The sequence below is a fragment of the Acanthochromis polyacanthus genome, chromosome 1 (genome assembly GCF_021347895.1).
Source record: "Acanthochromis polyacanthus isolate Apoly-LR-REF ecotype Palm Island chromosome 1, KAUST_Apoly_ChrSc, whole genome shotgun sequence".
In the NCBI taxonomy this organism is placed as follows: domain Eukaryota; kingdom Metazoa; phylum Chordata; class Actinopteri; family Pomacentridae; genus Acanthochromis; species Acanthochromis polyacanthus.
This window is the reverse complement of record NC_067113.1, coordinates 22,483,760-22,499,536: the sequence shown is the minus strand read 5'-3', so window position 1 is coordinate 22,499,536 and position 15,777 is coordinate 22,483,760. Positions and strand designations below refer to the sequence as shown.

At 42.8% G+C, this 15,777-nt stretch overlaps 1 protein-coding gene across 2 annotated transcripts in view; it reads left to right on the top strand.

Annotated features, from left to right (window-relative positions):
* Positions 1-15,777, top strand: part of pacrg (PARK2 co-regulated) — a 153,223-nt gene extending 137,446 nt beyond the window's left edge. For both annotated transcript variants that reach the window (XM_051953630.1, XM_051953626.1), the window contains one exon: positions 12,283-15,777. In XM_051953630.1, coding sequence (XP_051809590.1) covers positions 12,283-12,443 — 161 coding nt within the window. In that variant the 3' untranslated portion in view covers positions 12,444-15,777. The remainder of the gene's footprint in view (positions 1-12,282) is intronic.

The window sequence follows — 15,777 nt, the reverse complement described above, 5'->3', positions numbered from 1 at the left end:
AGTGTAGAGTGGATCTGTCCAAGCCACTATGTTGGTTTCCCTTTTTTTTTTAAAAATTATTATTTATTTATTTATTTTTACTCGCAGATAGAACAGACAGCTAGCGGACATTGAGGGGATATTTGCTGAATTTGATCAAAGGTGCATCGTTTTAGAATTGCATACTACGCCTTTAAGTGAAAGAGAATTTGAATCATGAGCCTGATGACATTTCTGGACATTTTCAAAGAGCTGTTTGTCACCAGAGCAAGCATGAAGACCTGAGAGCACCAGCAGGTCAAGGTTCTTAAACCTTTAGCAGATGACAGTGATGCACCTCATGTCCGTATATCACATCAGCATCCGGAAATGCTCCCTTTGACCCGTTTATCTACTTAATAGAGAGTGGCTTCATTTTTCAGCTTGATTTTCTGTCTAAATGGAGAGCGCGTTTTCATGTATACATTTGCATTTCTGTGGACATGCTCTTATTCTTCCTTGTCAGTGTCCTGTAGGAGCTTCTTGTCACCTCTCCCTCCCTGCTCCTGCTCTGAATGCAGACGGACGTCATACCCGCCCGCTTGGTGCCATTGTCATTGTTGAGCCAAAGTTCTTTTAATCACGCCGCCAGCCGAGCCCACCGTGATTTACTAGCTCTCCACATCCATAGGCATCCACTCCAGCCAATTGCATTAAAGAGATAAATAACTAGACCAATAAAAGTGTTGTGAGTGGGCAGAATGGGCTCCTGGAATGCTCATCGTCCATTTGGTGCAGTAAGCATTGGAGGGGGGGAGCGGCGGCGGGTCGGGGGAGGGGTGGGGCTTTTAGTGGAAGGTTTTTTAGGGGTGATATTGTGATTGGTGGTGGAGGTGATGTCATGTCATCCATCTTGGGGAGCCACTTCATTAGGCTAATGGAAGGGCTGGACCGCTCGCTGTTCGTTCCTGCGCATGAGTGTGTGCGTGTGTGTGCGTTCGTCCTTCCATTGATGGCAGCTTCCAAGGCTAAAGTAGTTATGAAGACTAAAGTGATTTTATTAGCCAGGCACATCGCCCATCACTGCGTATGGGCATAAATGTGTGTGTGTGTGTCTGTGTGTGTGTGTGTGTGTGTGTGTGAGACTGTCCAAAGGCAGGTGTGTGTGTGTGTGTGTGTGTGTGTGTGTGTGTCATTGTTTTTACACACTGCTGTAATGACACTGTTTTAGGTGAGGGGAGATAATACAGAGCGTCTGAGGAGCTAAAGCACACCTTTTTCTTTTGATGTTTAAACTACAATCACATTCCCTTCAATGACTTGCAAAAATGTGAAGTGCAGAGAGGATCCTCACCACACTTTAAGGTAATATCAATGATAGACTTTGATTTGTGGCTGACTTAAATTAGTATGTCACTTCAAATGGTCCTCTTGTGCCGACTGAAGAGGACAAATGGAATCGCTCTTTGAATTCGCGCCGCCGCTCGACCTCCTCTCTCGCTGTCACTCTTCCTCTCTATTCTTCTCTCCTCCCGTCTCTCCCTCTTTGTCAGTTTTTCCACCTGAAACCCACATGAGCTTCTGTCTGGACATGTGCTGTCTTTACAAAGGCGACTCCTCTGACTCCATTTCTTCACGTTGCTACCGAGGTCATTCCACCTTCCAAAGACGGTTTCATCCTTTTCTTTTCATTTTTTGGACATCATGTGAGACCTGACATTGGTTTGTTTGGTGACACCTTCTTGTTCTGTTAATCTGAACTCTTTTCTGTGCTTGATTCTTTCCATTGTTATTTTTTTTCACATCTGTTTGTCACTAAAACTAGTGGGTCTGCCACTTAGCAGTTGTCTATCAATTAATCTATCAACTATTTTACTGATTAGTAGAACAAACCATTCATTTTTCCACAAAATGCAAAGCAAAATGGCCATTCAAATTAAACTCTTTTCATTTTGACGAGTTGTATGTCATGGCAAAATGCATCAAAGTGTGAAATGTGCTAAAATGTTTACTCCAATATGATTTAAAAAATAGAGGGTTTATAGTTTGAATAACTAGTGCAGCTCCCAACATGAATTTCAAGTTCCCATCAAAACCGTTAACAAAACCTAAAGATTCAGTGTATGTTTTTAAAAAAGTGCAACATGGATATTTTACAGCTAAAGTAACACTTTTGTTTCTTGTTGCTTTATTGCTCTGTGACTTCGGTACAAGTTTCAAATTCGAGGAAAATATAGCCGACGATAGAAACAGAACAATATGGAAATAAGAACAGCTTTGTTGGGAGTGGTAAACGTGCATGTGTGCTGAATGGTGTAGGTTTTTGTGCACTGCGGTGTGCTGCCATGGTCTGACATCCAAGCTGTACACAGTGCACAAGCCAAACCTTTGCATTTTGTCCTATTTTGAAGTGCTCCCGTTTGCAACAATTACACAATACTGAAGAAAAACATTTGCTATACAATTTGAAAAGTAAGAATAATGGAGGTTAAAGATATTGATGTGGACACATTTTCAACAATGGCATCATTGCTCATGCCGACTAATTGTGGCGTTTCTGAAAGCTACAGCTGAATAGTTGATGTTCATTCGCCGGCCTTGACATGGTGCAGTAATTCTTTTCATTCAATGCTTTAAAATGATAATTAATAATGTCACTGTAAAGTGATTAAGGCCATCTTTTAGTCCTGCAAGTGTCCTCCAGAATGCATTGATCATAATAACTGAACGGAGTTTCAAAAAGTAGCAGAAAAACCAATAGAGCCACTTTACTTACTTTCTATTCACAAACATCACGGCCAGCAGGGAATAAAATAAAAAATCTAATTAAATCGAACAAAAGCAGCACCTAGAAAGTCTTCCATTAGCAAATTCTTCCAGTTTCCCTTGCCTGATTTTATGGCATTTACAAGATGTCACCACAGGGCATCAACCCGATATCACTTTAATCTGTTTATTCACAGTATTTAGATTGTAATATGAGGATAAATAAACTATCTGTGCGTCCAGACTTGCACAGTGGAGGTGTTAATGAAACCGAGTCGCCACACTGTGTCCACGCTGCGCTGTATGTTTTATTCAGTAGCCTCTTTTTCTCTAGCAAAGTAAATCTTTCAACACACAAAAAAATAAAGTCAACTTAAACATATGCTCTCTGTACCCATTAATATGTGTAAGTGAGAGGTAGGGATGGCGGGCAGCCTTTGCACACCGCCGGTATCCCCCACGTATGGACACCTGCTACCAGATCAAAGGTACACGAGCCAAGCTGTTTCCTATTAATATTCATTCCTTCAGTATTATTTTCTGGTACAGAAATCACAAACCACCCTTAGTAGGAATTAAACATCCCCTGTTGGTTACTTTTTGCTTGTCACCGCCGTTAATTTGACGTTTCTGTGCTCAGATCTGACGAATCATGACGTTTCCAGATGAACACATGTAGAGGTGGACGTCTCCTTTGATGATGCCACGGATTGAAAGATGCAAAAACTTGTCAATGTTTACTGGATTTCTGTCAAACAAGTTTCATCTTAGAAGACATTCTCTGCTATCGGATCTGAGTCAATGTATTTTTGCTTTATATAACAAGAGGCAATATCATTAGAGAACTTTGCTGTCAAGGATGTTATTATCTGACGTAACCTGTGGGCCACAGGTTACGTCAGATAATGTGTATGATGTGATGTATTTGTGCAAGTTTTTCCCTTGGGAAAAATACAATACTGTATTTGAAGTGCTAGAAATGATTTTGAATTTGTTTACTTTTGTCATGATGATAAGGGAGTTTTCATTATCTATACAAATAAAATGAAAAAGATAAGAGAAGACTAGGCAGATATGGTTCCCAGTGGAGTGTTTTTTTCTAATTCCTGTTGCATTAGAAAGTGTAAAGAAAACATAATTCACTGCAACGTATAAATATGTTAATCTGCGCCCGTTTCACAAGGGCTGTACTCTCTATAGTGCACTTGTTACGTGCCTACGCCTGTATTAATACGCCTTTGCATTTCAAAGCGCAGTGCTTGTTTGGCGTGTGTCCGGGTGTGCGCACTGCGGTGGCCTTTAACGCCTGTCCCTGGTGCAGATCGATTTTGTGCCTAGCCAGCAGCCCACTGCTAACCTTGAGGTAAGCTGGTGTAATGAGATCGCATCTGACGGCATTGACTCACACCTGACAGCACTGACACTCTCCTCCCAGCCGGGGAGAGACACAGACATGCAGAGTGGCTAAAGGGTGGCTCCTCTGTGTGCACCGTTAAAAGCTTTGAATCCTTCTAATTTCCCTGAATTATATATTTCTATCTTCTGCAGAAGATGGCTTCAGCTACAGCAGTTTTTAATCATGTTGGTATGTATTTTTGAAACCTTTAACTTGCAAGTGACAGAACCAGCATGTGCCACAACACAGTAGTTTTCTTTTGTTATCCCGTAGTCCCTGACTGTAATATCTCTTGGGAGAAAATGGACAGGAAATGGTATGTTGGCCGTGCTTCTTCCATGAGAACACCAAGATTTCACGGTGAACCTCTATATTATTGAAGCCTCGGCAGCTGCAGCCTCTTGGAGTGCACTTGAATTCAAAATGTAGATTTGCTGTTGCTCTGCGGTCTGAGTCTGTAGGCCGTGCTGAGTTATGCATGGCTCTCCGTCTAGCCAAAGCTTGTGATAAAAAGTTTTCTTCCTGCATTTTCTGGCTGGATTAAAACCTCTGCTACAGCAGGCCACCGTGATCATTTGTCTCAACGCTCACCAGTGCACCCTGAACAATGTGGAATCTAATTTGAAAATAATTAAAATCTGGCTGCCCATCTAAGCGTCATCAGTGTGATATAGCTGTGAACATAACATGAGATGACTCTTTTCCTTTAGACCTGTGACAAGCATACTGAAGCTGATTCAGAGGTGCATGTATCACGCTCCAATTGGATAAGATGAGACGGGGATAGCCATTATCTGAGTGGTGGTAATTGAAACAATAATGGACATGGTAACAGCTTGGAAAATAGCATTGATCCATCATCTAAGATGAGCCCTCTTTGTGCATTAAAAGCGTGACTAAATGGTGCAAACCGATATTGCTCTCGGTCATGGCTAGGTCTAGTTGGCTAATTGAAAAAGAAATGAGCAAAATAAGTGTTTTGTGATGTGTGGAAGAGTGATTCTCTCACCTTGCCTCAGCATGGCTTTGAATCCCTCCCACAGCCTGGGATTTCGAAGGAAAGATTAGCCAAAGACTCGGCGTGATTTTGGCGGAAGTGTGGAATTGGAATTCAATTCCTGTATACCTACGTACAGATGTAGACTAGTAAGCCAGTGGGACCCAGATCGATAGGAATCTAACAGCTTTAGCCCCTGTACAGCTCAGGAGCATCCTCAGCAGGTTACGTCTTTGTCTCAACCTTGTCTACACATTCTTCCTGTCTTACTTTCTGCTGGGCTGTCTGACCTTGACACATTTTCTTCCACCTGGCATACCGCTTTGCTGATGTCCAACTTTCACTGGGTTGAAGTGGTACTGTGCTGAGACTAGCCAATAGACTGAACGCTGCTGGGCTGGATGAACACATGGAAAATGAGATCACTGACCTACAGCAAAGGTTAGACTTCAGTAAGCATGAGCAGTCAGATGATGCCTGGTGTAGGGGTTGGAGGTTTAATAAACTACTGCTGGCCATAAGCCTATTGTTTTACTTCTGCGCTTGCAATCTCATGTGGATATCTGTGCGTGTGTGTGAGTGTGTGTGTGTGTAATGTGATGTGTCTGCAGCTGCAGCCCTCATTGGGACTAGCTGTGTTAAGCTGAAATGTTGTTATTGATTACGCACAGAGGTTGTGATGGAAAAGCTACAAAGTGGGAATGGGCCCAGATCCAGGTGCGTGTATGTTTATGTATATGTGTGTGTGTTTGTGTGTGTGTGTGTGTGTGTGTGTGCGAGAGAGAGCCCCAGCTGTGCTGTCCATCAGCCTCTTGCTAATCCATTAGGGGGAAAAGAGGGCTGAGGACACTAGAGGGGAATAACCAGTGAGAGGGAGAGAAGAGTGGTTTAGGCAGAGGTGGAACATAATGAAACTGTTGTACTTTGCTTAAAATGTCCTCCATTTTAATGGCTTTACTCTGAAGATACTGTGTGCACATACAGAATAAGCTCAAAGATGTAAATTACTTGTGTTGTTAATTTATTTTTACTACCTAAAGGACCAGAATATTTTTCCGCCTACATTAAGCACTTTTCCCACTTCTTCTCTACCTCTTCTCTTGCCACATGTAATTATTTCAGCACGCTCATTCTCTCCCGTCATGTATGTGTCTGTATGTGTACACAAATGCAGTGTATCCAATTACATTTACATGCACTCTGTTAGGATTCTCTCCTCCACTCTGTCTTCCTGCCTTCCCTTCACAGACACCTGTGGTTAGCCACACACACATAAACTCAAGCTCTCCTTCCTCCCTCTCTCTCACACACACCTGGTCTCTCCCACCTCCCTGCCAGAGTGTGAGTCTCTTTATGAGAGGCCTGCCTGGCGCCCAACTGTGAGGCCCTTTTAATTAGAGCCATGCTGTTAAGCACAGACCTCCTCCCGTGGTCTCATCCACTCCCCATCACCTCCTTCCTGAAAAAACCTACACACCCTCTGTCACATGTGCTGCTCTCTCTCCCTGTCCTTATGGCCTGATATGTGTAAAAAACAAACAAACAGAAGTATCCAAAAGGTCTAGATGAGGAACAAAAAGGTATGAACATGATCGTCAATGTATCTGTGTCTTATTAATCTTTTAGCCTTTGATAAGATGGAACTGAAGTGTGACAGTTAATAAATACAGTGTAGTCTCGAGGGAAAAGCCATCTTACATCTTCAACTGACACAAAAAGCTGTCTAAACTTTATGGTTAAAAATATTAGGGTCAATTTTTCTGACCAGCCACTATCAATCAAAGAACCAACAATTGCCAATATATTCCCAGATGTGTCTGATGCTGTTTAACCCTCGTGCCGTCCAGCGGGTCAAATTGACCCATTTTTAAGTTTGAAAATGTGGGGAAAAAAAAAAATTTTCACAGTGAAACTTCTGATGTCCCCATTTTTAACATTTTTGGAGAAATTTTTAATGTTTTGGTGGAAAAAAGAAATATTAAAAAAAATGTTTCTTCTTCTTCCTGAAGGTTTTTCAAATTTTCAAAAATTTAGGAATTTTTTTTTTGCTGATTTATTTATTTTTTCACACAAGGAAACAATATTTTTGGTTCCCGTAAATGAAGGCAACATGAGGGTTAAAAAAGAGAACAATGGCATCCAGGCAGTGCTTCCCAGACAGTGTCAATGTTGACCACCACATGTTGTTTTTTACTATTTAAAATTACTAAAATCTAATTTCAGCGAACAGCTGTGCCCCACTCTTTCTCTCTGTGTCCCTCAAACATGTTGACAACCGGTCGGTCTGTGGACAACCCCTCCTCTCTGATCACACCCTTAATCAAAACATGCATGTGAGGAAGGGTTGTTCTTTGCTTTTCCCAGAGGAACAGAATCAATCCGGAGTTCACAAATGGTTAGTATCATGAACACCTGCACAGGAATTTGTCCAAAACTCATGCATTTAAGGTTACTCTGATAGTCTATCTGTTCTTAACACAACACTGTCAATTTAGGAGGCTCAACTCTTAAATTATTACAAGCACGTAAGGAGCCCTGTTACTTTTTCAGATCTGCAATCAAGAGATCTCTGGTCTTGGGCTATGTGTTTTCTCTCCTGCTGCTAATTGGCCTTTAAAGTCCAGACTAACTCTGCAGTGATGAGGAGAGTCAGAGTGAAACCGTTGCAGTGATGCATGAACTTTGCCTTTATTTCCTTTTTTTAGGGAAGCAAACATGTACAAAGCATTTACATAGCTGTAATTTGGGTCTATCTGCACACTTTATGGCGGCTGACAATCGTTTCATCATCTCTGTCAGCATGCACTTGAGCTACGTATGCTAACTTACTTCTCACATACACAACTCCAACTGCCAGTTCCCTGTCAGTACACACTTTGAACTGCAATTTACATGTTAATTATTCAGAAAGTTAAAATTTGAAAGAGGCAGACCATTAAATTATCAAGATGAAATAAAAAATGTGCCATAAAAAGCAGCCACTCCTAAAAAAATCTAACAATAAATGCCAACCCTAATTAATACACTACTGGTATATGTTGATTGTTGTTTTAATAGGGAAAGTTTTTCATTTATAAATTTCTTTTAGCAATTGTTAAACACCAGTGAGCTATTTCAATAAAACCACTGACAAATGAAGTACATTAGACATAATGCATACTAGCCAATATCAACAGCAATCCCCAGCAGTAGCAGGACAATCTGCCCCACCATATTCACAAAACTGCCCAGTTATAGCTTGAGGAACACAACCAAGAGTTCACGGTATTGAATCAGGCTCCAAACCCCCATATATCAATCTGAATGAGCATCTGCTGGATGTATGTTACCAAGACTGATCCACTCCGACATCGTGCCACAACATGTAGGACCAAAAGCTGCGGGAGTCCCAGTTCCAGACACACCAGGAAACTTTAAGAGCGGCTGTTGTGGAGGAACATGGGGGAGCTAAGCAGTATCAGGCAGCTGGTTTTAATGTTGTGGCTAACTGGTGATTTCCTAGGATGATTTGAGATGGAAACATAGTGTCTTTATGCTGTTGTAGAGAGCTGAAAAACAGGGACGGAGTTATTAGGCTGGTGATATGAAGGAATGACAACACATAACACCCTCGGTCTCGCAGCCACGGCCAAAGTATTCCTGGAATTCAAGCTGTTCCGCTTCACATATAACCTGCATTTTTCCATTTCCCTCTTCCAAGAAGGCCAAACAAACTCACAAAAAAAGAAAAGAAAAAAATAGAACGGGTCTCTCGCACTCATTGATTCTCGTCTGCATCTGGCTGCTGCGATCAAAGAGCTATTGTGTCGGGGGGGGCCCCTCTCTGTAAGCTGCTTTTGCTAGGAACCTCCACAATCAGGGTTAAGTTGATTAGAAACAAAGGCAGGTGGGTTGATGTTGTGTTGAATCAGCTCTGGAATTCTGAGCTAAACTTCCCAAAGCCGCTGCAGCGTGTGTGTCAGCCGGTGTGGCATGAACGAGGATTATAACCTCACAATGTACACATCATACATGCTAACCTCAGTCAGGAATCTTAGGACAGGGGTTATAGCGCAGCTCTGTTTTAGTTTCAGAGAGGCGTAAAGAAAAAATGAAGCAATGAAGAGGTCAGCTAATCATCATTAGACCTTGTCTGCCAGCAGTAAACATGCCCCTGAAGTCTTCTGTCCATACGTTCAGACGCAGTTTAGAGAAACACTGTGAGCGCTGCCTCCATGTGTGACAGCTTGTCTTCAGCTTGATGTGGAAAGACAGGTTGTCTAGGTCCGTGGGGAATGAGGGATGGAGAAAGAGCAGGGTGGAGGAGAAAAAAAGAGGAGGAGGAAGGCTGCAGCTGTTGTATGTAGTTTAGAGTTGGTCTGCTGTGGTTTGAAAGAAATCACAGAAGAGTCAGAGAGAGCCAGATAGATAGATGGATAGATCTCACCTCTCCCTTCCCTCACGTCACCGTTTCATGTGCCAAAGAGCCCTCCCGATCCCGCGGATTTAGCATAAAAGCTAGAAACAAAGCACCCTTTCCTTCTTCTGTGAATCAAATGTCGCTGCTCTGAGAATCCTCCCCCGTCTGCGTCTGTATCGACCCTTCCTCTTCCTCACAGGAGCAGACGGCCAACTCCTGCTAGGGCCCTTTTCCTTCCGTTCACAAGGCGGGAGTTTTTATTATGATTGTTTTTAAAGATTTTTTTCTCCCTCTCTGCCCAGGGTTGCAGATATTGCAGAAAGCAGAAAAGAAAAAAAAAAAGAAGAAAAAAACAGAGTGGGGTAGAAAAGAGGAAAAAAAGGAGAGCGAGAAAGAGAAGTTGTTTTGCTGAAGGACATTTGCAGAGGCAGCTTTTAACACCCTCACCCCCCTCCCCCCTCCCCCCCCCCATCCTTTTCCTCCATTCCTTCTTAAACACACTTCACCCCCTTTTTCTGCTCTTTAAATATTGAGAATCATTGCAAATTCCTCTGCCCTCTTCCTTTTGATGCCACTGGCCTCCCAGCAGCTCGGCACTGAGAAATGCAGTCGGATGGGCTGAAAGGCTCAGTATAGCAACAGCAACAATCCCCCCCGTGCGGGACCTCCGTGCTCCCCCCTCCAGGCCTCAGTAAACTGGTCTGAGCTTCGCCTGGTTCCCAAGCCGCACCTCTTCCCCCAGCTCCCCGTGTTCTCTGTCTGAAGGCCAAGCTCTCCCTCTGGGCTAGCTTTGGCTGCTCATTTCTACTCTGACAGAGGAGGGGTGACTCTCTGCAGGCCTGGCTCTTTAGCCTGCACTCCAGCATGCAAACACCCAAACACACACTCCCAACGCAGCCGAAACAGACTGGAAGAGTGACCCGGCTGACTCCTGTCGCTTTATTCTCCGCTTTCCGCCGCTCTCCTGCCTCAGCTTACACACATCCCAGCCTACTGTTGTCCTCAAACCTCCCTGATTCCCGATTGCTTAGCCTGTTTTTTTTTTTCATTTTATTGCTCAGATGGCTGCACTTTTGATGCTATTTAAGATTTCTGCTAACTAGTAGGGTGCGAATGCCTGTGTTGTGGGTAGCCCAAGAGTAAAAACACAACCCGAGTTTAGATATGAGCAGGAGCCTTTTCCTTAAAGGCTGCATTCCTCAGCGTATGCAGTTATTGTTGTTGTTTCTCTGAAGGGAAAACAGTAAATAGCTGCTAAATAAAGCCAGAGCTGTAAAAGTTACAACGCGCTCGGGCTAACCAGCGGTCAAATCATGGCTGGAGAAATTGCTTTGATGTAAAATGACTGAGTCCCGAGCAGAAAGCAAGTGCAGCAGACTGAGATCATAGACGTGTTGCTGCTTAACAGCCCACTTTATGGGACTGGCTCTCTTTGTGTTTTAATGAGGAGGCCATGGATGGGTGGAAAGGCGAGGAGAAAGACGGGAGGGGTGAGTTTGTAGGGGAAGATGAGAGATTAGAAAAGACTGAGAGAGAATAAAGGATGGAGTGTTTGGAAGAAATGGTGGCGAGGTTTAACGTCCTCTTCTCTCTTCGAGTCTAATTAGGAGTGAAAGAAGAGGCTGTCAGGTCTTCCTTTAAGTGATGCTGTTAATTTTTCACTGTATGTTTGACTCTTTTCTCTTCTCTTCTGGATCCAAATCTATTCTGGGGTCTCACTTTCACTTTGCACTTTTAACTTAAATGACCGGTTTGCTTTTCTTAGTTTCATTTTGTAGCCTCCAGAAATAAAAAAAAAAAAACACTTTTTCTGTCCAGGATATTTTAGTTGGGTTATTTTGCAACAAACTTGGACGTCTGTGTGTGTGTGTCTGTGTGTGTCTGTGCGTGCCTCATTCCTCTGGAAAGTGTTTTCAACCCCCGGTGCAGTGGCTTGAGATTGGCAGTTTGCTGTGTGCTGATAAAGTCACCATCTGTGTGTGTGTGTGTGTGTTTAAGTGTGTGTGTTTAAGTGTGCCTGCTGGTGAAAGGGAAGAAGCAGGTAGGAGTGGAGGCTGGACACCTCAGGAATGTTTTCGCGATAACAAGATCCCCCAGCACGCTGAAACTTCTGTTGTACAATTCTGTGTGTTTTGCTGCACATTCTGTGTGTGTTTGTGTGTCCCAGGGGAGCCGAGGCTCTGCAGCTTCATCGTTGTCTTTTGATTGGCCACGAGTGTATTATTCTTTCAGAGTCAAATTGGCATTGATCACACCTGTTCCTACCTGTAAAAGCAGGCCAGCTCCTTTGCATTATTGAACATTTTTGCCGTGTGTTTTATCGGTTCGCTTGCACACTCGCTGCAACGCAAACAAACACACACATTCCTACCTGCGAAGCATGACTCGTGTGCATCAGTGCGGCGTTGTGCAACTGCAGAGCTGTCACTAACTCGTGTGTCCTCTACGCTGCTCTCCTCTCTGCAGGCCGCCTCATTAAACTTTCAGCTGAACAGTTAAAAACTCTTCTGCCGTTCAGTCCCAACAGGCCGCGGCATAAGAGGAGTAAATTAAATTCAGTCTGTCCACTGGGTTTGAAGTCAGACGGAAGGATGGCATTTGCCGACTCAGTCTGGAGCCGAGCATTGTGGTGCCGGCCACAGGTGGTGCTTTGTGAGCCCTGACATCGACCTCACAGTCTGTGATGACCCAGACTGTGCTAAAATATCCGCTATCTTTGTTTTTTTTCCTCATTCTGTCTGCCTCTGTGTCTCTCCTTGTCCCTAGAAAACCTTGGAGATGGCATCGACTACAGCCAGCGGAAGAGAGAGAACATTGGTGAGCTGATCGAGGAGACCCTGCAGATGTTTGAGCTGTACGGAGGAGAACATGCCTTTTTCAATATCAAATATATGATACCGACCTACGAGTCCTGCATGAAAAACTGAGGGGGGCTGTCATCCTGACATTCTCAGCTTCACCTCTTTATCAGTCCTTCTTTCTCTGCTTCCCACCTCTCCTCTAAACCAAACCTCTGTCTTTATCCATCTCCTTAAAAACTTCCTCGTCGAAATTTCACAGCATGTTTAAAACTGTATCCAAGCATTGTTGTTGTTTTTTGGTTTCTTTTATGGTTTTTGTTCAAAGCTGACAAGGAATCCTTAGTGCATACTGTCTTATGTTTTCAAAGCTTCTTTCAAAATGAATGAAAACATTAAATATTCCGTTGATTTTAACTGGAACGCCACCCAAAATCTGTGTTTTGTCTGTCAAACATTCATCCTCCCCATGATGCTTGAATCTTGACTAAAAAGTTTGTTCTTCACAGAGAAAAAAAGCTAAAGCCAACCTAGATTTATGTCGGCTGGAGTAGATTCTGCTGCACATTCACAAGATTTTTGGGCGGAAAAAGGTCCACCAGTCCAGCTGCTTTTTTTGCTTTCTCATAGCCAGCTTTCAAACGTGAGTTAGTCTCACTAGATATTTAAGATATTTTGGAGTATAAATATTAAATGCTTCATTTTCCGGTCCAGAAACAGTAGGCATCTGAAAGCCGGTGTCTCTTCCCTGCTACGATTTTATTTGGAAAGTTGCTAATTCCGTTTGAGAGGTTGGGGAAAAAATGATTTGAGTGATGTGGCAACTGCGGTGCTGTTTTGTATTATATTGTACTACTGTACCCATTCTGTCACAAACCCAGCTGGAGACGCAGCCTGTCTACACACGCAGAGAAAGACGCACAGGAATGACGACTGACAGCATTCCTCTAGACGAATGCTCACTCATACACACATATGTTTGGTTAACATACTTTGAACTTTAATACCCCACAGTGATGTGAGTGAAGACTCGTTGTGCATGCGGGTTTATTGGTTTGTGTCTTTGTGCATGTCAACATACGTGCGTTCTTTGTTTATTCAGTTCAGCCAGTAACTCAGGAGGAATCTTTAACCGAATTTGTATTCTCACACTGTGCTGATTGAAGGTGCTATATTCTCTACTTCATTGAAGTCGCAGTGTAAACTTGATCAGAGTGGAGGTTTTAGCAGCCATACTTCCCACACACACAGTCACATATACATATACAACCCTGTGAACCACAGGGGAAACATAGTGTAATTGATTTCTGAAACTCACAAGGACACTTGCACCCTCTCTTATTGTAAGTCATGTCTCCAGCTAAAGCAACTTTACAGGCCTGCGGAGGAATCTATTCTCAACCAGAAGACAGGTTCATAATGCTCATATTTCAGCCTCAGCACATCTTGAAAAGAATGTTACGGAATAGGTGTTCCACACTGCTGAACCCAGTCGAGCTGCTCTCGGCCTGCTGCTTGATCCGTGCAGTGAAAGACGAAAGGGAGTACGGAGCGGTCTTCTTTCAAGACAAAACACATATTTCACCTTAATAACTACAGCCGCATAGCAAAACAAATATAGCAATGGTACAGACACATGAACTACTTTTAAAACGGGTACACTTTCACCTCTGTTTTCCCTTAATGAGCTGATCGAACTCTGAATAGCCCGCAGTTCTGTCGAACTGTATCAGTGACGCCCCGCTGTCCCGCTTCACCTGTCCAATTTTACTGAGCCACAGGCTAGCAGTTGGCCAGCAAAGGAAGGAGAGCTTAGAGATAGAAAGAGGTAGAAAAAGGACAAAGTGAAACACGGAGAAGACTTTTGTTAAGCTGTAAGAACAGGATCTGTCACTCACAGCCATCCATTTGCTCATCCCTCACCTTTGTCTTACGGTGTCATACAGGCCATAATATACAGAAATTGCCTCAAGTTCACTTTACGTTGGCCCTTAAAAGGCTAGGCACTCTGATTGCTTTGGCTCAATTAGGCCACATCATTGGCGTTAATGGGTATTAAATGCTAAATGGTGTGCGTTTCAACCTCTTCAGGAAGAAAGGTGACAGTCTGGAAAGGAAAGGAATAATTAATAATTTTTGCATCTGCCAGAGTCACAAAGTAGTATTTCATCATATCTTGGTTCTGTACCACTAAATTCGAACCTCATGCAATTAACTTTGGTAATATTTTTGATTCTTTTTTAAATTGCATATTAAGATCATTTGAGGAGTCAAACAGAGTTTCCTTTGAACCAAGATATTTAACCAAAGTCAAACCATTCCCTTCATTTAAAGATTTACAAGGTCACTCAAGGCTTTCATTATTTCCATTCTGGACTGTTGTGAGCAGTTGAAATGGGTTTCCTCTGTTATTGTGACTAAGGAAAGATAGGAAGAGGAGCATCTGATCAGGATGCATCTTGACCACATTAATTTGGAGCTTTTCCAGGCACAAATGACTGATAGGAGACCCCTGGGTAGATCCAGAATTTGCCAGATGGGCCTTGATACCTCAGGAGGAGCAGGAAAACGGTGTTAGGGAGAGGGAACTCTGGAGATCCTGCTTAGTCTGCTGCCACCATAACACGACTCCAGATAAGAAGAAAAAAATGGATTGATGGATATTGATAAGATAGGATAAGATAAGATGCGTTATTTCATCCTGAGGGAAATTGTTGTGCCAGATGTAAGTGCTGGATTGGATGAGCCCAAGCTTATCCCTCAGACAAATTGTATTCTAATAGCCAACATTTGTTGCTTTGGTTATTAGACCAGCATCTCTTAGTAGTTCTTCAATCTTGACTGGCACTTAGGGCCAACTGGGTTTTTCTTAAATTTAGAATTGGTCATCAATTACTAGTTTTCCAGTCTGCAGGTCCTGCCATTTCCACCGCTCTCGGAAATCCTTGGTTCATTCATTGAAATGAGTCATTTCAGTGGCAGTGCTTCCATCCCAGAGTGCAAATATTCAACTGAAACAGTTCAAGCTGTTTCCAGGGGCACCATCTCTGTATCCTGGGCTTGGCACCATCCAATACAACTGTGATTTGTACAAAGACATGCAAGTAAGCCAGTGTTTTTCCCCCCAAAGCAGAATGATGATGAGTGCAGATAGATAGTCCTCCAGTTCTGTGGAGATGAGTCTCTTCAAATCCCGGTTAAAACATACTTTTTCTCACTGACTTTTCTGCTTTAGATCCAATTTCAGTTTCTATCTGGGTGTAAAGTACTAATTACTGCCCTTTAAATTCATCATACAATGATCTGGATTGCTCTTGTTGTAATAGTTTAATTGTTTTATGGTTTTTAATTGACTTGTTTTTCATTTGTTTTAATTGGCTCCATTTGCCTACTGTTGTACACCACATTAATAAATGTTTGTTGTGTTTAACTGCGCTATATAAATAAATTGACTTGACACACA